This window comes from Eleutherodactylus coqui, chromosome 2, assembly GCF_035609145.1.
Source record: "Eleutherodactylus coqui strain aEleCoq1 chromosome 2, aEleCoq1.hap1, whole genome shotgun sequence".
Classification (NCBI taxonomy): domain Eukaryota; kingdom Metazoa; phylum Chordata; class Amphibia; order Anura; family Eleutherodactylidae; genus Eleutherodactylus; species Eleutherodactylus coqui.
Genome location: NC_089838.1, coordinates 241057728 through 241074019, shown reverse-complemented (window position 1 = coordinate 241074019; position 16292 = coordinate 241057728). Strand labels below are relative to the sequence as shown.

At 43.8% G+C, this 16292-nt stretch overlaps 1 protein-coding gene across 1 annotated transcript in view; it reads right to left on the bottom strand.

Annotated features, from left to right (window-relative positions):
- TUBGCP4 (tubulin gamma complex component 4) overlaps positions 1–15052 on the bottom strand; it is a 31840-nt gene extending 16788 nt beyond the window's left edge. The window contains exons 1-7 of the mRNA XM_066592694.1: positions 14876–15052; positions 10614–10742; positions 7581–7703; positions 6548–6601; positions 4152–4208; positions 2932–3011; positions 1402–1603 (exon numbers count right to left, since the gene is read on the bottom strand). Of these exons, the coding sequence (XP_066448791.1) occupies positions 1402–1603; positions 2932–3011; positions 4152–4208; positions 6548–6601; positions 7581–7703; positions 10614–10742; positions 14876–14953 (723 nt within the window). The 5' untranslated portion in view covers positions 14954–15052. The remainder of the gene's footprint in view (positions 1–1401; positions 1604–2931; positions 3012–4151; positions 4209–6547; positions 6602–7580; positions 7704–10613; positions 10743–14875) is intronic.
- Between the last annotated feature and the right edge of the window lie 1240 nt (positions 15053–16292).

The following is a 16292-nucleotide window of genomic DNA, read 5'->3' as shown; positions in this document are numbered from 1 at the left end:
CATATTATAAAACTGTATATCCTGTCTTTTCAAAAAGCAGAACTCCTTAGAAGGAGAGAGGACAAGCTCCAATTCAAGTGTGTAGAGTCAGATGTTCAGAGGGCAAAAGATAAATCATCTAATCTAGCTTTACGCTGACATAAATGGAATTATTAATTGAAGGAAGTAAAGGAACAGAATGGTTCATAGAAGCAGTCCTCCTCCAGCACTTCTTTATTAGCCAGAGGGGTTGTAGATACAAACAAATGCCTCACTTTAAAGGACCCTGCATGTCCATATTGTATATGAATAGCCTGCTGATTTTAAAGGGGTTGTCTCGCGAAATCAAGTGGGTCTATACACTTCTGTATGGCCATATTAATGCACTTTGTAATATACATCGTGCATTAAATATGAGCCATACAGAAGTTATTCACTTACCTGCTCCGTTGCTAGCGTCCCCGTCGCCATGGTTCCGTCTCATTTTGGTGTCTTCTTGCCTTTTTAGACGCGCTTGCGCAGATCCGTCTTCTCCCTTCTTCTCCCTTCGGCTCCGCTCGGCAGCATCGGCATTTTGGCTCCGCCCCCTTGTACGCATCATCGCGTAGCTCCGCCCCATGATGTGTGCCGGTTCCAGCCTCCTGATTGGCTGAAATCGGCACGTGACGGGGGCGGAGCTACGCGATGATGCGTACAAGGGGGCGGAGCCAAAATGCCGATGCTGCCGAGCGGAGCCGAAGGGAGAAGAAGGGAGAAGACGGATCTGCGCAAGCGCGTCTAAAAAGGCGAGAAGACACCAAAATTAGACGGAACCATGGCGACGGGGACGCTAGCAACGGAGCAGGTAAGTGAATAACTTCTGTATGGCTCATATTTAATGCACGATGTATATTACAAAGTGCATTAATATGGCCATACAGAAGTGTATAGACCCACTTGCTGCCGCGAGACAACCCCTTTAATGGAAACCATGTAATGCTTAGCTTTTCCTGTGGAGGCGCTGCAGATGAACTGAACACTTGCAGCCAGATTACCCCACAGATTATACGTCCCTTCACGACAATCTGAAGCTCCTGATAACCGTATATTTAAGAAAAAGGGTCATTTACAGTCAACATAACTAATGTTGCATCCACACAAGATTTCCAGCAATCGCACCACAAATCCTCAGCAAAATGACAGATTTTGCCATGAATTCTACCTGAATTTCACCAGTGCTAGTGGTGAAAATCCAAAACAGTCAGTGATATGCTGCAGGTTTGAAAGCTGCACCATGCTTGATTTTCTGCTTGGAAGATATCTACAGCATGTGGAGATTTGTAAAATTTCACCCACTTGCCTTGTGCTGCAATCGACTGTGGATTTCACCTGCACTAATCCACCACATTCATTTCGGCTATAATATTCTGTGATGTTTCTTACCAAGTCTTGTAATTCCCGTAGTTGTTTCCCAGTGAGCCCACCAATCCCCAAATCATCATCATCATCTTCAGATTGGGCAGAAGCACTGCCAGAAGATGGTCCTTGTCTGATGAAGAACTCTTCATACTGGTCCAAGAGAAGACCATGAAGCATCCAAGCTGAAAGCTGCTTGTACATGACTCCATGACACACAGCTAGGATCCTGTGGAGATACAAGGGAAATATATAATCCTATCATACAAACACTGTAAAAGTGTTAAAGAAACATGCAGAATGTGCAATAAAACATAAAATCACTATTACTTTTCATAAATTAACAGTACAGGCGAACATAAGAAACTTCTTTCTATACTCGCGAGTCACTTATTCTCCTTCCCACCCCTCCTTAACAGTTTACGAACTCTTAATTCACTGATAAAGTCAGTCTCCAGAGAGCCAACAGGAGATTACTGTAGCTACCATATGGTCACCCATATAAATGGACACAGTCAAGAGCAGCAGCAGCATGGAGGACATTATACAGCAGTAATGAGCAGTGTAAGTGTGAATCCAGCTCTGGGGTGAATTAAAATACTTACTAGAGCCTTCAGCAGCATCTGTGCATTTCTCTGCAGCTGCTTCTTCATCTCCCTCCCATCTCCATACACTGCAATCTAAACTCTGTTAAAAGGCACCTAAATAGATTTTCATTGTATATAGAGTGAGGAAACCATTAAGGCGTGTACTATTAATTTATGTTTTATAATTGGAAGTGCACTTTAAAAATTATATTAATGAGAATTATGACATCTCCCATTATTAGAACAGACTTGGTACTTAAACTGTGCTCTAGACCCGGTTGTTTTTTATTGTGACTTTTTGGGTTTAAGCCCCTCAAGAGCCAAGCAGATTTTTTTCTAAAACTTTTACAAGGGGCGACTATTGGCCGAGAGATAGATTTCCAGCAATAGTTGTCCCATGAAAAAGCGGCGCTCGACAAGGTACTGAGTGAGAAGTTACTCATTAGTCACTCTGTTTCAGCTGACTGCCTGTTCACAGGTAATGGAGGTGAGCTGCCGGAAGAAATTTCCAGTGTGCTTCGCCTCAATTCACTGAATGACTATTGCTCCTGCGTAAGAGCGATAGTCATGATATCTAAAAGCACCCTTAGGTACAAATATTTATAACCCTTTCTATCATTTATTTAATAGTGCTTATGATATGTCCCAACATAAAGCATTCCTCTAGAATATACTGATGCTCAATCATAAAGAAAACCCATGGCTGATGACCCCATCAGGTTAGCTTCTGCAGTAATTGTTAGCTGTGAAAGAATATACACCTGATCATCAGAGCAGGCTGCTCACCTGAATGCATAGCCCTACGTGAGGGGAGAATAATATGGGGGAAGGGTCTGCTATATTTATCAAACCTTTCTTTGTATTATGGTGTCCTTACAAAAGGCAGCATATAGGGGACACAGTTCCATGTTACAGTGGGAGTGTATTTTCTAACAATATAGCATGATTAATAAGTGAATAGTTTCCTTACTTTTCAAGGGCACTCCGGACCGGAGGAAGACCCCCACAGCTGTGTTTGTAAACAGTTTCCAAAAGTTGGCAGCCATGTATCTAATAAAACAAAATGTAGCAGGTTGTACAAGACTGGTGTACTGTAACTACTTAGATGACAGATGTCCTCTGCTTCACTTACTTCTATCTAGACTATGTGGTATACAGTTATCATTCTGCTGATTGAAAGTTCAGGAATTATAAGCTCTTGCGGCCCTCACTCCTCTGGTTTGAATAGCTGATTAGCTTGTTTCCCTGTAATATCTGATTCTATCATGTACCCTCTTAACCCCTTCAGTGGCAGGTTTATTATTACCATGTCATGCCTCACAGTGCAGATTTTTTAAATGATCAAGCAATGCAATTTAATCTCGCAAATGGACCCAGTCAGGCCTCATTCAGACGAGCATGTTTTTGTGCATACATACGTGCACACAAAACTGAGTATCTATTAGAACCATTGGTTCCCTATGCTGTGCTCACACGTCCGTGTTTTACAGGGGGTGCAGGCGTGAATTCAATGAATGGCTGAGCACTGCCTGTGATTGGCTGAGCGCTCAGCCAATCAGACACAGCCCTTTCAGCAGACGGGGATTTTAAATTCCCACTTGCTGCAAGAACTTCATTACAGTGCCAGAGACCAAGCGGCTAGACACGCCTGAGCCCCGGCAGCGAGTAAAGTATATACATTTTTTACTACAGCTAGGAATGATTTTTAGGGAAGGGCTTATATCTAAAGCCCTTTCCCCAAAGTCACTGCAGGGGTTGCTGGCATCCTATTGCTTTCAACGGGGCCGTCGTCAGCAGTGGCGGCTCCATTGACGGCAGTAGGCATGCAGCCTCGTTCATGTGTGTTTTGGCATATGCGTGGATGCGCAGGTTTGTGCGCACACACACGTACATGCAAAACAACGCTCGGGTGAACGAGGCCTCACTGTACAACTTTGACAGTTGGTATTATGGCAGGGAAATCTCCAGGGCTCGCTGTGCTGAGTATGCAGTAAAACCTCCGGAAGATTTCAGACGACAGCTCAGTGATCTGCACATTTCAGCACTAAAGTTATCCACGGAAATCTTCCGGGGTTTAACTGCATGGTCAGTGCAGCAAGCCCCGGAGATTTTCCGGTCGTACCACTAAAGGGGTTAATGGTAAAGTGCTGTGGAATATCTTGGTGCAATAGACATAAACCCTCCTCATACCTTCTGGCTCTTGATCTGTTCCACCACAATCATCACTGATGGAAAAAGGAGGTGAAACTGAAAAACAAAAAACCTCTGTTTAATTCATGAAATTTAAATTTTACATAACAACTGACCACCAGAGCAAAGTTCTCACTTAGGCTGTGATCACACAAGTGGGTCGGATTCCGCATGGAGGAGGCCCACAGAAGATTCCTGTTGTGAGCCCGGCCGGTGATCCTGCAAACCTCCATTAGCTGTACTGTGGATGATCACAGAGGCTCGCCGTCGGTCATGCACAGTACAGTTTTTGTTTATTTGTATGTCCAGCGCCATTGCTTAGCGATGACGTGGGAACCTGCAGCCCATACACAATGTTAAATGACATCCTGCTGTTCTTTTTCTTCTGTTCACAGAATACGCAGTTCATGTCTGCAAATGAACGAAAAATCGAAAATGCATGCCTTTCAATACCTGCATTTTAACGCATATTGTTCACACGGATGGCAATAGTGGAATCTGCAATACAAATCTGCCCCACCTTACAAATATATTGCCATTTCTCTACTTTATTGCAGTGGTGCAATAACGACACCAGGAAATCCAGATATGAATGATGATCTCTGCTGTAGTGAATGGCAAAACAGTTACGTTGTTATAGACAGAACATGTCCACAATGCAAAGTTAACTTTGTATGTAGTTGCATTATGCAGTTCTGTAATGCAGTTCTGTTATCACCCATGGTTGTTCACATGAATGGATGGCTGCATAAACGTGCATTTACACCACAAAGATGATCGCTCAAAAGAGGACTTTTGGGCAATCATTTTGCATCAACTACTACTTGGTACTAATGCCTATTAGTACAAATTAGTAGAGTGAGCCGCTGGGAGCTGTATTCAGGGAACAGACCACCCGCTATAAATTCCCTTTGTTCTGCTGCAGGGCTGACAGCTGAGACCATGTAATCTTCTGTAATCAGCACTCCAGGGGCAGAACACAGCGTGCGGTCCTGCTTCACAGCCGTTCTGCCGAACGATGGATTTCACGCAGAAAAGTGAAAGATGGGCACATTTACACGCAACGATTATCGCTCAAAAGATCGCTTTTGAGCAATAATCATTGTGTCTAAATGAGCTTTAAGACATGATCATGCCAAAACCTCAGGAGCAGAAGAGGTACGTTCAGCAGTTCTTGCTAATAAAGGATGATACTATGAGGTTTATATGCCATAAAATAAATAAATAGACAGCACCTCAAGAGTGAAATATGTAGTTTTATGTTACTTTGACTGCAATGCAAACAGAAAACACGAGACAACGCAAACTACAGGGCCAAAGAAAAATGCCAATGTTAATTATACGAATTTAGAACTACACTTCTGCTTAGATTTACTATGTATATAAAATGTGAGGTTCTTAGCACACCTTTTGATCAAATTGAGAGAGGCCATCAAAGTTAGCATATTTCGTGGTGCTTGTAACATGCATATGGTATAACAAGCCATACAGGAAGAGGTTTAGCTATACGACCCTTTTCAATACTCTTTAGAAGTAATTCAGCTTTTATCTCTCCAGCACCAACTTCTGTAGAAAGCTATTGTATATTGAGGAACATCCCTGTCTATTATTGCCCATGGTGATCTTGAGGACAGACTATTAAGTGCTCCCATTCCATAAGCATTTGTGGACTACTGCTTTACTGTGAATTAACAGCCTAGACATACCAATACTTTGATATGACAAGCAAGCTATACTAGGTAAGTAAAGTGAACCAGATGAGATCCCATGACCGTGCCATTCTGAAAGTTCAACCCATTCTACTGCTCGTCCATCAAGAATACTTGGATGTACAATTCATTCTTTGCATGAGTTTGTAAAGGATTTGTCCAAGGCTGTGCTCACGTGTTGGATTTTGGTGTGGATATTCCGCAGTGGAAAGCTGAAGGGTTGACATCTGCTGTGAAACCATACCGATCATATCCATAGCAAATGGTGCAGATTTTCTTCTGCTGCAGAAAATCTGCTATATGTGAACATACCCTAAAATGGCCAAAATGTGCTAGTTATAAAAAGTAGGGTTGAGGAGTCAGGGTAGGTAGAAATGTACAGACTCCAACTCCAGTATCAAAATAAAAATATTATATATTAAGCCCAATGTTAGAAAGACCTTGGTGTAAACTATGACAAAACAGTAGGTGGCGTAAAGCTAGACTAGATTAGGCAAAAGATGTGCCAGCAGAGCCACTGTGATAAATGTGGTGGAGCTTTAGACTGCTTGGTCCAAGTTCTCACTGTCTAACCATTAGACCGGATTAGTAAGTCTGCTCCAATGTGTCACTTTGTACATAATGTAATGTTAATGTCAGTTCAACAAAACTGCACTGGTCAATGTGTCCTTTGATACTTGCACTCACCTGATCAAGGGAGTAGTTAATGTGGGATATTGATAGATGCGGATCGGCCAAGAACTGTATTAGAAAGAAAAGGCAACAATAAGGATTCTTGTTTCAAAGTTTAATGCCCCAAGAATCATTCCAAATCCCCTTCAAAACTAAAGGTAATTTAAAACAGAAGGAGTTAACGGAATTGTCACACCCAAAAAAAAAATAATATATATTGATTATAGTTAAATCCAACCCATAATTCCAAGCTTTTTTTGGGTTTTCACTTAAGAAAAAACATTCTATCCCAGATATTGCAGGAGTAATGTTAGAATAGCGCCACCTGCTGTTTCTATTGTTTCCACCTCAGCAAATGTCCAGGGTGAACACACCTACCCAGGCTTGCCTCTGTGCAATGGAGCAGAGAGAAAGGTAGAACTGAGCAGGTGGAACAATTACTGAGGTGGACACAATAGACACAGAGACACAGCAGGTGGCGCTATTGTAACACAAGTCCTGCAATATCTAGTGAGAGGGATAAAAAAAAAAATAAAAAAAAATTTATATATTATATATATATATATATATATATATATATATATATATATATATATATATATATATATATATATATATATAATATTTTTTTTTTATTATTTTTTTTAAGTGTAGATTAAAAAAAAAAATCATAATTATGGGCTGGGTGTAACTAGAAAAAATATTTTTAAGGGCCACTCCAGACAGTAGTTTACCACCTATTTACAGAGTATATTGTTTGGGGTCCAACCTCAAGGACTCAGGTCTGACCACAGGATTTCATAGATCTTCCCCAAATCATTTTCTTGATGCATGTTTACACGTACACACATATCTAATTAACCTAAGAGTAGGTTTTTGTGTTTGTGGGAGGAAACTTATACAACCACCTGATCAGACCCTGGATTCCTAGCGATGCAATCTGCTGAACCTCCATCTTTCTCTGTCACATAACATGCCACCTGTAAGGTTTAACCCGGGGTACTTAAATATATAGATTTTCGGGGGGCATATATAAGCGTCTTATTACCTCTTGTTCCAAGTCTAGTAAAGCTTGTCTGTATGGCTGAAGAATGGATTCCAATCCTCTGCAAAAGGCCCTCAGATAAATTCCATGCAGACCAACGTGCCCTGGCTGAGATGGGTGGTGATCCTGAAAGATAAAAACAATTAATTTGTACACATTAAAAGGCACTTATCACATATGTAAGGTCATATAACCATATATTAGACTCCCTTGCGAAAGATACAGTAGATAGGCTTCATGCACAAAGCCCAAAATAAACCTCTGGCTAGAGCGCTCCTAATTAGTTAGCTCTTCTCTGCCCTCAGCTTTTGCTCTTCTGAAATTCTGCATTATACAGAAAATCTGATAATCCCACATTTTGTCAGATAGTAGATTTAAGGCATTTTTGCTCCGACCTACCAAGGAGACTACAGAAACAGACAACCTCTGTGCCCAGAGCCAAACCCACAAAAACTCTTTTATTCTTAACTGGTGGGGTCTAGACAAAGCTGTATTTATGAATCTGATGTTAACCAATAGAAAACTGCAATCATATCCCCGCAGACAGAAAGCCAACAGCATGTTAACACCTAGCAGCCCGACTCCACTGTCTTAGACCTCTCTAAAGTCAGCTGCGAGTTAGCACATGAATCCAAACTACTAAAACTCAGACACTATACCAACAAAAAAAAAAAAGCCCACAATGCAAACCCACCCGAGATGCAAAGACAGGCAACAATATTTGAGCGGGATCTCAGAAAAGAAAGTACACCCCACAGACATTGTTAGCTATAATGTTCAGGGTGAGGCCAGACCCCACCAAAAAACATTTGCGGAGTCCAGAGGGGAGAGGAGGCCCCAACTACCCGTCCTCACAGTCAGACCGTGCCTCTTCAACATGGTGCAGCATGTATCCAGTTAAAGCAAATACTAGAGATGAGCGAGCACCCAAATGCTCGGGTGCTCGTTATTCGAGTTGAGCTTTTCATAATACTCGAGAGCTCTATTCGAGTAACGAACCCCATTGAAGTCAATGGGGGACTCGAGCATGTTTGTATTGGACCCGCCGGGTGCCGAGTGTGTGTGTTTGTTTCTTCTCTCTCAGCCAGCCACATACTGCTGTGAACATGCGCATGCTGGCACGTCACAGCAGGAAGTGGTAATGCGGGGAGGGGTCTAAATGGGGAGGGGGGGGGGTTGAACTCTGCGTGGTACTTGCTCAAGTAACGAGCACCATCGAGTATGCTAATACTCGGACGAGCATGTTCGCTCAAATCTAGCAAACAACCATCTGATACTAGTCGGCGATACTCCTTAGCTACAGGAAAAGTCACCGTATAAGGACGTAGCCATCGTCACTCATACTGAACATCTAACAATGTATCAATCCTCTGGATTTATATATGTAGCTTCAATCCCCTCATGTAATGATTGGGGAGCCAATCAGATGCCACAACTGTCTGAGGTAGGGCTGCTTACTCACATACTATGGGCTGGTTTACATGGGCATATGCGGGTTTTGGTTGCATAAATATGTTGTGTATTTATACAAGGGGGGAAAAATTGCAGTTGCCTGTGTTTTCTGGTCATTCCTGTGGTGGAAGAACACATTGATTTGCTGTGCAAATACATAGTCCTGTGTATTTCACTGCATAATTTGCACCACACGAAAAAATACGCACATGTGAACGAACCCATTGAAATCAATAGGTTCTATTCACTGCGTATTATGCTTGTCCGAATGAGTAAGTGTGACCATCACTGCTTCATGACTATTAAGAATGTGACGGATGTTTCGGCATTGTATCATACTAGTGCAATATTGTTAAAAATGTAAGTTTTCTGCAGGGACTGTCTTTTAGTGCCACGTACATGACGTTCCCAACGACTCATTTATATATATAGATTGTATTATTCTCATTTGGTAGTTAATTTTAAAATGTCAGGAACAAAAAAACTAAACTAAAACATCACCACATGTCACTCCTCACTCTAAAAACAATACTTGTCATGATCTTAAAAATAGGTTTCTGAAATTAGCTGCTGAGATAGCTTTCATCTTCTGATACAACCCAGGGAGCAAGTATTTTACCAGTTCTGATGACCAGACTGCAGTCTAAGTAGTAGACCTGTGTGCATGGCACTTGTTGGCGCCACCGGGCATGATGTGCGCCGCTACCCCCCAAATTTACATCCAGTGCCAGAATAAGCCTGCAAGGACCTTCATCAGTACTAAAACAATCATGTACCGTCACCCCTTACTCTGAACATGCCTTCTAATTAAGAAAAACAATATATCTATAGCCCATTAGGGAATTCTATGCCAATAGAGTAAGTAGTTGCCCAGAGCTAGTTTTTCTTTACACCAGTTTTGATGCATCTCCCAATATATGGCCGTATTCAAACAGTAGAATTTGTTGCAGAATCTACGCCAAATAAGCACCCCAATAATTGCAACTGAAATCCACACCATAGGCTACATAAGATACACGAGACAGAGCCCATTGTGCTCTGTGGTGCATATACACGCCAATACGACGCGGGAAACCAAAATTTAGAAAACACCCACAGGTGTACTGTGCATGATAGCGTGCACACAGTCATGTGTAGTACAATGCCCCCACCATACGCAGCAGTACGCAGGGTAACAGCTAGCTTCAGAGCTGTAAATACGATTACACGCTTCAGGGTTCCCCCGCAGCGTTTTACGCTTATGGCCGTGTGAGCCTGGCCTTAGGCTGTGTTCAGGTATGTTGTGGGAGAAAGCTTCCAGCATACACACCAAACAAGCCCACAAACCTCTATGGATCAGACGGATGTCCAACGAGCATCCTCTATGACATCCAGTGGGCAGGTGCACGGTTCTCCTCTGTACAGAATACGGCAGCCTGGCCACGGTTTACCTTTTTTGGAATGCTGACCTTGGCTTGAACACATGGAAGGTATTGTACACCGTTGCATACATCGGCCCGAGATTTTGCTGGTGTATGCACCAAATGTAAAGCCAAGACAAGACAAGAAGAGAACTCCATTAAACTAGTGCAAGAAGAGCACTACCTGTTGCTGAACATGGCCAGTATACTGTTCAATGAACTCTGTGAACCGAATGTAGTCCGTCCCCAGCTTACAGAGACGGTTCAGGACACTGGTTTCACCGGGATGAAGAAACGGCAAATCTTGGGATACCTGCAAAACAATAACACAGTTATATCATTCTTCTGATCAGAATGCACTATAATATACACCATAAAGGGGTTTTCTGGGACTTCACAAATGATGACCTATTCTCAGGTAGGTGCTTGGCAGGGATCCACCACTCAGATCCCCGATCAGCTGAGATCGAGCCAGCCGTCTGTAAGCAGAGAGTCTGTAGTGCAGCAGCCCAGGTGGTTATTGCAGGTGCAGCTCCAATGTAATGCAGTGCCGGCAACACTACGCCCTCTAATGGTTTGATGGGTTCAGACGTAGATCAGGTACAACAACACAACTGGCATTTTGTAGATTTTCTATTTCACAATTCATAAATAGCCTTTTGTAAAAGGCCCCCATAAGATTGTGAGTGGTAGAAGGGGCAGACAAACCTCTTACTGATGGCAGACACTAAACCCACCTGCTATGTAGAGCCAAACATTAGAATCAAATAAGAGAGCCCAAGTTACTACTTTGAGGAACACGAGTACCCCGTTTCCCTGAAAATAAGACAGGGTCTTATATTAAATTTTTGCTCCAAAAGATTTTACATGTATAGCTGCCTGGACACTATTTACATTGACTTTTTTTTAAATTAACTGTAACTAGGGCTTACTTTTTTAGTAGGGCTTATAGTTCAAGAATCCTCAAAAATCCTGAAAAATCATTCTGCATCCTCAACAATTCTGGAAAATTCATGCAACAACTTATTTTTGGGGTAGGTCTTTTCAGGGAAACAGGTTATCAGCGCATCAATGGCTTAATGACACCTTTGGATGGATGACAGATTTAGATGGAATATATATTAGGGTTGTTTCATATCAGCGTCAGAAGCTTCGTCCGGAGACTCCGTCACATAAGCGGCTGCATATACCGAAAGATAAAGCGCTACATGCAGTGCTTTTTCTTCCGTCCAAAACCGGGCAGCTGGGCGTCAATGGGGTCTGCCTGGTTCCATCCAGAGACAGAATTGTTTAGCCAAGTGGATTCCCCTTTCCTGCTCCCCGAACGGACCAGGAAAGCAGATTCCCCAACGCAGGTGTGAAAGCAGCTGCAAACATTTGCTCCTAATTTTTTAATTTACTTTTGGCATTTTCACGTTTTGTCCTGGTGTATCCTCCAAAGTGTCAAAAGGAAGTGCCGCCGTATTTGTTCCAACCTATGAATCAACTCTCAGAAACTAACATGAAAACAGTTAGGCCTCTCACACAGGGCGTTTGCAAAACTGCTGCGTTTTTTTAACACTGTGTTTTGAGCAGTGCTGAAACCGCTGCCCATTCATTTCAATGGGAGACACAGCTGAAAAACGCCCAAGAATAGAACATGCAACACTTTCAAAACGCAGCGTTTTCAGCCTTGTGTGAGCAGCCCCATTGAAATAAATGGGAGCCTTGTACAGCGTTTAGCACAGCGCTAAACTCTGTACAGAAACGCCTGCGTGAGAGAGGGTGGTCTCACACCTGCACTGGGGATTCCACTTTCCTGTTCTATTCGAGGAGCAGATAAGGGGAATCCCTGTTGCTGAACAGTTCTATCTCAGGATGGTACCGAATTGTGCCAGATGGAGCCACTGACTATAATGTGGTTCGCCCGCTTTCCACTCAGCTGCCCAGCTTTTGGACAGAAGAAAAAGAGCTGCATGCCATGCTTTTTCTCCCAGTATTTTGAGCTGGGCCTGCGACGCAACCTCCAGCCGGAGCTTCCAGCACAGACATGAAACTGGCCTTATTCTATCAAAAATAGTGATGCTAATAAGTTGGTTATAATAGAATTCAAAAGGAGACAACCAATATGGCTGCACTTCATGTAGTCACTAATCAGAAATGGGCACCGCAAGAATGGCAAGAGTTCTAGAAGTAAAAAATTATCAAAAGTTGCTGCTCTGACTATTTACCAATAGATGGCCAACTTTACATCGTGCGTGGAAACACCCTTTAAAAAGAGGTTAATTCCCGAAGACCATCCCTGTCCCTAGGTCTTGGATATGAATGTTACAAAGGGGGTTCCAGCATTCGGGAGCCCATCCCATGAGCCGGGGCAGAGAGTTCCTGTATTACATGGTCAGCGATGTATCTGGCCACCATATACTACTACTGTATCTCCCCTGCTGCCGATGTCAGGGTGAGCAGAGAACAGCTCCTACTTTTAGGGTGCGTTCACACGGGGCCGATTTGCTACAGATTTTGTTGTGGATTTTGCTGCAGATGGGTGACAGATTTCACCCCTTCCATATAAATTCAATTGAAAGGGTGAAATCTGCTGCAGATCTGCCCAGAATCTGCTACGTGTGAACGCACCCGAAGGCCTCAGCTACAAAACTCATGTATGTGAAGCCCGTGGTTTCCAACGGGTTCTTTCAGGCTACAAAACATAATGATTTTGTAGCCCGTGTGAACGAGGCCTAAAGGGGTCCTCTGTAATCAGCGCCTTACTGAAACGCCTACATCCATCTTTTTTTGCCAGTAGAAAAGTGTGAATAGTCACATGGAAGACCACCAAAGCGATACATTTACTGGGGTCTTCTCAGGCCAGTGACTGTAGTGGGCAGTCGGGAACATCACCGCAGCAGTGCTGGAAACAACCATCCACGGGGAGCATTGGAATAATGATGGAATCCACAGGCGAGCTAGGGTGGTTCAGAGAGCAGGAAAAGGGAATCCCCGCAGCTAAATGGTTCCGTCCAGAAACAGAACAGTGCCGAATATATGCCATTGACTAGAATGGGGTCCGCCCGCTTTTTGCTTAGCTGCCTGGGTTTTGGACTGAAGAAAAAGTGCTGCATACAGCACTTTTTCTTCTGGTGTTTTTAGCTGGATTTGTGATGGAATTTCTGTCTGGAGGTTCCAACGCAGATGTGAAACCGGCCTAACGCCCAACTCACACAAGCGGCTTGGATTCCGCGAGCGGATAATGGCAAAGGAAAACCTGTGTATGACCGCTGAAGCAGATTGGTCGTGTATGCATGTGGTTTTCCACACGGATGTTCGTGTATGGACAGTGTAGCGTCTGCGTGGAAGAAAGATCGCAAGCAGAGATTGACATCAGAAAGTTGCCTAACTCCCTAGAAACACCTTCTATATCGGTCAGGCGACATTCTCTTGCGCTGCTCTGAGAGCCTCCAGGACGGGACACTTATCTCCAGGCTTGGCTGGTTTTATACTACGGATTTTGGAAGAAGAAACAACAACCACCACCGCTGCCCACTCTTGCAGACTCTAATGCAAACATTTATTCTTCCAGAGGAAAAGTGAAGGCTGCAGAGAGTCTGGATGGTTTGTTCGGCATCATCTGCCCACAAATTCTTGTTTTGTTTATCACCCTTGTTATCTTGTCTCCTAGCAACACAAATCCGCACCCATACGCAATGTTAAATACGTATGCACTGTGGATGAAAACCATACAGAGTAGAAAAACGGAATCCCCCAATGCTGACGTAAAGCACCTTAAGGCGCTTCCACATCAGCGCTGCAGATTCGGCTTTCTTGGGCCATTTGGGGAGCAGGAAAGGTGAATCCTGCCGGCCGGACAGCGCCGGACGGAGTCTATTGACTATAATGAAGCTTTCCATACAGCTGCCCGGCATTTGTGAAGATGAAAGTGGCGCACGCAGCGCCTGTCTCTTCCGGATCTGTGATGGAACCTCCGTCCGGTTGTCCTGGCGCAGATGTGAGACCGGAGAAAGCAGCGGTCATCTCCAACGGGGACCAACACATCAGGCGATGCAATGCGATGCGCCGGTTCTCCCTTTCCCAGCATCATCTGTCAGTGGACATTCGGGAGCCCCCGTATGAGCGTGTGAATCGTCCGATGAAGTTGTCAGGTTCGGGCGACCGCAGTGTAATGTGTGCGGGGAAGATTTTCACGACACCAAACAAAAACATTTTTTTAAATCACCGCTAATAGGCCTGGTGCAAAAGAATGACAGGTTAACCCTTCAGACACCAGGCCAGTGTATAGCATGCACCATGTTGTGTTGTCATGGCAACCTCAGAGTGTATGAGCAGCATGAAGCTTACACATACCTACATGGCGATAACACACCAACATATCCCATAATATATACTAGTTTACACAAGTGAGCACACAAGGGCAGGGGGAGACTGCATTCACTGTAGTGAGCCATACGCCACCTGCAGGCCCGTCCTCTTGTTCCAGGTGAAGATGCTGCCGGGATAGCCGCTCAGCGCCAGCAGAAGCTCGTGAATCATCTCCGCAGCGGCAGCGCGACCCCACGGTACAATTGTTACATCTGTGCCTGCCGCCGCCACAGCCCGCCAGCTTCAAAACACAACGGACTACACTTCCCGGCATGCTTCGCGAAGCCTCCTCCGCCGCTGATTGGCTGAATCAGTCTTCCCGGCATGCTTTGCTTAGCGTCTAGCATTGCGAATGACATTACCGTAGTTCTTCGCGCAGCTACCGTATTTATGTGAGCGTTCCACTTCTTGGCTCACCTCTCCTCTATCCTCCAACTGTCACGATTCTGGTGTCATGTCATATCGTGGATGACGGCTTAGTGGGCCTTAATTATCATTATGTAAGGTGCATACAATACAGAAGCCATGCTGAGGGTTGTGGTAGGCCTGTGGCCACTAATACGTGCGATGGCGTGTTCAATATGAATATCCGAATTATACCAAACCTCTGTAAGGGCGCCTTCACACGGGCGGATGCGAGTTTTTTTTGCGTGCATTTGACTGCAGTTTTTGCATCCATAGGGCAGTATTTTTTGCGCACGGGACACAAACACGCCTTGAATTAAATGGCTATTTAGCATAAATAGTTCCAGATGTGTTCTTTTTCCAGCGGAATTGCGCAGTGTTTCATGCATCCTCTTTCGTATTGCCCCCATGAACTTCTATGAGGACCTTTGGAGCACAAATATACAGCACGCTGCGCAAAATACAAAAATGTCAACATACGGAATTTAAACCAATGAGTTCAATTCAAATTGTATTTTGCAAAAACGCACGCAAATACACCTGTGTGGGCGCCTGCACACTCCAGAGAAAATCGTGCCATTTTCTCAGGCTGCGAGAGTGAGTGAGAACGCATGATTATGAAACCAATGATTTTCAATGGTTTCCTTCACATTTGCGATGTTGCAAGAGAAAAAAAAAAACGCAGCACGTCCCATCTTTCTGTGTTTTGCCTTTTTTAAATCTCCCATGTTTCACTATGGAGTCTCCTTTTTATTGCATCGCAAAGCATAAACGTGTGATTTTCGCACAATGGGATGCGGTCTTAATATTAGAAAGTCCTATTGCTTTCGCGTTAAAAAAATCGTGTGAAAAACCGCGTGAAAAAATCGCAGGTGGCAGTGATGTGTTTGCAAGAAAAAGCATCGCTGATGCTCAAACATCTCATGAACAAAATAGCAATTTTGCTGTGATTTTCTTGCAGTAATATCGCGATCGCCAGTGTGCAGGAGCGCTTAGAGTATGATCACACATCACGCTATAAATCCGCAGCGAAATCTATTTGAAGAGGATTTTCACCACGGAAATGACAGCGTTGCAACTAATGAAAATCTACATTGCATGCTGC